Here is a 3085-nt window from a genome sequence, read left to right on the forward strand (position 1 = left end):
GCCTAAGAGCTGAGAGTCACTGCCCTAGTATGCTAAATGTAATGTTTTGTAGGACTTGCTGCAAGCCCAGACATATTAGACGACGGTTTTCCTAGGTACTGGGTTAAGCGAGTGAAGACATGGTGCTGTTTTGAGTAGATAGTTTGTACCTTTCAGCTCTATAGCTTTATTTAAGAAATAACAAACTGGCATCTTATTCTCAACAGTCTCTGAAGCTTTGGCAGTGAAGCCGTCTGAGAGAAGATCTCTGCCTTCCCATCTCTCATTCCATCATTCCTATCTGTGACCCAATTTGCAGCAGCATCTCTCTGAATGGTGTCATTATAAAACAGTTTATTAAAATAATCGAGGTTAACACGCCAAAAAAGAGATGGGGACCAACTATGTTTAACCTAGACCGTCTCAAAAAGCTGACTTCGAGTGGGACTCCACAATCAGCATAACTGGAGGGAGCAAGGAACTACTTCATGGATGACAGGCAGCAGAAACTTGTGAAGGCATTTTTATTGCTGAGGCAGACTAACTGTGTCACTGGACTCAAAACGGGACTTTGGATCTTTAAAACAAACAAGCGCAAAACCTCACCTCCCTAAAGTTAAGGAAAAATGCAATTTAAATGAAATACATTATTAAATTAGCAGAGTAGCCAACATTGTGGGACAATATAATAGACAGAATCCTGTGTTACTGCCATGTTTGTCCATAGCAGATCCACGAAGGTTACAACTATCAGGTTATAAAGTTAAAACCCATGCTACTGCCTGCACACCCTCTGGTAGCTCAAAACAACATGGCTGAACAACAGCAAAATGTTATTTCTTGCTTAAACTAGAGGTCTGCTGAGGCTATTCTGTATTTGTTCCATGAGTACACATTTTCAACATGATTAGAAAACCAGCATAGTTGCTGTAATCAGCAGATGACTCCTGATAGTTTAGTTATCACAGATTTCTAGGATAAATCAATAGATAACACTTGCAAAATGGATTTTCTAATCATATTTAGAGCTTGTTACAGTGACTAATGGTTTGCAATATTTCCTGAATTTTTATATCCCCTAGACAAAAGAAGTTTTTAATAAGTTACAAAGTTATTCATCTTGGAAATGAATGTGTTATATTTTGTACGTGAACCAAGACAATCAAGCCAATCCAGTAAACACACTGCAGAAAATAAGTTACCCCATAATTAGGGTTTGGAAAAAGTCATGACAAGTTGTGTAATAAATGGTATTCATCACTCCCACATATTCATTATATCCACATAGTTTTTTCCAGTAAAGATAAAAATATAGTTGCCATTCTACTAACATATTTATCTACACCACACCCTTTCATGTTTGTGAAAAATCATTACTGGCCTGGAAAAGAAGGGCAAACAAAAGGATGACAGTGCTTACTTTTGAATATCCTTGGTAATAATGTGGCATATTGCATGTGCTTACTGAAAATACCAATGTAAAATAACTTGGCTGTGATAGATTATGGTTGCAAACAGAGGCCTATGCCAGAAAGTGATCTCCTTCCCTACCCACAGTATGGAAAAATCATTATTTTCCATAATCTCCGTCAAGCTGCTGATCAAAATGTAATGGACAAAGTCTGAAAAGATTATAAGAGATGTAAAACCCCTCTAGTCATTTATGATGAGAGAACTTTTAAAAAACCCCTTACGTTCCCTGTGTTCCCAGAAAGCACATCCTAAACGGGCCCTCAAGTGAATGAACACGACTCATTGGGAGCACTCCCCCCTGACTAGCCTGCACAGTTTTTGTTCGATTATACGCATGTTCAATAAACATTTATTCTGCTGATTATTCAAAGTCTTGTTCGATTAGCACTGAAACAGTTAATTTCCTAGGCTACTTGGTGCCAACTGAAATTGCTGTCACTGGCTTACCTTGTAGAGTTTCAGGGCTGCCTCGTGCCTGTGATTGGTAGTATGTAAACGCAATTTATCCACACTGTTGGTGTAGTAGTCACAAGCGTTACATTTTAGGTGAACTGGGTTGCCAATGGCAATACACTTCAGCCTCCACTCATTAGTTTTGCCCCCTTCTTTAATGTGAGCCACCAGTTGATATTTCTGCATATGTTTGTCAGTCTTGCAGTGGAGCTGGAAGTTCGCTTTGAGCTGAGTGTTGTAGTTACAGAGCTTGCACTGGTAGATGTCTCCAATTACAGCCCTCCACTCCTCTTCAGGGAGCGAGCGTTCACTGCTCACATGCACACTTAGGGCCTCCAGGCTGTCAGAGGTGAATTTGTTGCAAACAGCACACTGGAATAGCTTCAGCGCTGGGTCACTGATATAAGGTGACAGCTCTCCTGCAGTAAGGAGGGACAGGTCATCACCCATTAGCTGACCACTGGCAAGCCGGATTTCAGGCGGCAGCTCATTATTTACTACGGGGAAGAAAAAAAATTAAAAGGGAAAGTAGAGACCAGCAAGCATAGCACACACAAAGGAATCCGTAAAATAAAGCCTTGACAAGGAGTTTGCTTTCTCTAGAGCTTAAACTATAAAAAGCTGTAATAGGATTGAATCAGGATCAATTACAATCATCCCTTTCAACTTCTAAATTCCCTCATCAGATAGCTTTAATTACTCCTACTGGGCATGATGTCATTCTGGAATTTGTATTTTCAAAGGCATGAAAGTTGATCAATAAAATAACAAAACAGCAATGCTTTTGTAACTTAAAAGCCTAGATTAACTTACACAGCACTAATTGTAGTTTTGTTATATCCTTTAAATGATGCTGGAGGTGGGTCAATATATATATATATAATATAGCAATTAGGATAAGCATATCTATACTAATTTAGCTACTTTTGGTACCAGATCTCAGCATTACTAACTTTAAAATACACCCAGTGAGCAACACAGGGACAATTTAGGTACGTCAAAAAGGAAACATTAGAACGGAACTAAGTTCGAGAACTCTTTTTAGTACAAATCTGTACCATTAGGTAACAGATTGACAGTACACTGCTCACACATGAGCATTTGATTCCAATTTGCCCTCCTCTTACACTTGGAATACAGACAATTTGCTAACTATAAAGGGGCACTGTCGGGTGACAAA

General features: G+C 39.1%; 1 protein-coding gene across 1 annotated transcript in view; it reads right to left on the reverse strand.

Annotated features, from left to right (window-relative positions):
• LOC104515477 (zinc finger homeobox protein 4-like) overlaps positions 1-3085 on the reverse strand; it is a gene marked incomplete at its 3' end in the record, with an annotated part of 52342 nt that overhangs the window by 46205 nt on the left and 3052 nt on the right. Inside the window, exon 3 of the mRNA XM_010159465.1 lies at positions 1900-2402. Coding sequence (XP_010157767.1) covers positions 1900-2402 — 503 coding nt within the window. The remainder of the gene's footprint in view (positions 1-1899; positions 2403-3085) is intronic.

This window comes from Eurypyga helias, unplaced genomic scaffold, assembly GCF_000690775.1.
Source record: "Eurypyga helias isolate BGI_N326 unplaced genomic scaffold, ASM69077v1 scaffold37979, whole genome shotgun sequence".
NCBI lineage: Eukaryota > Metazoa > Chordata > Aves > Eurypygiformes > Eurypygidae > Eurypyga > Eurypyga helias.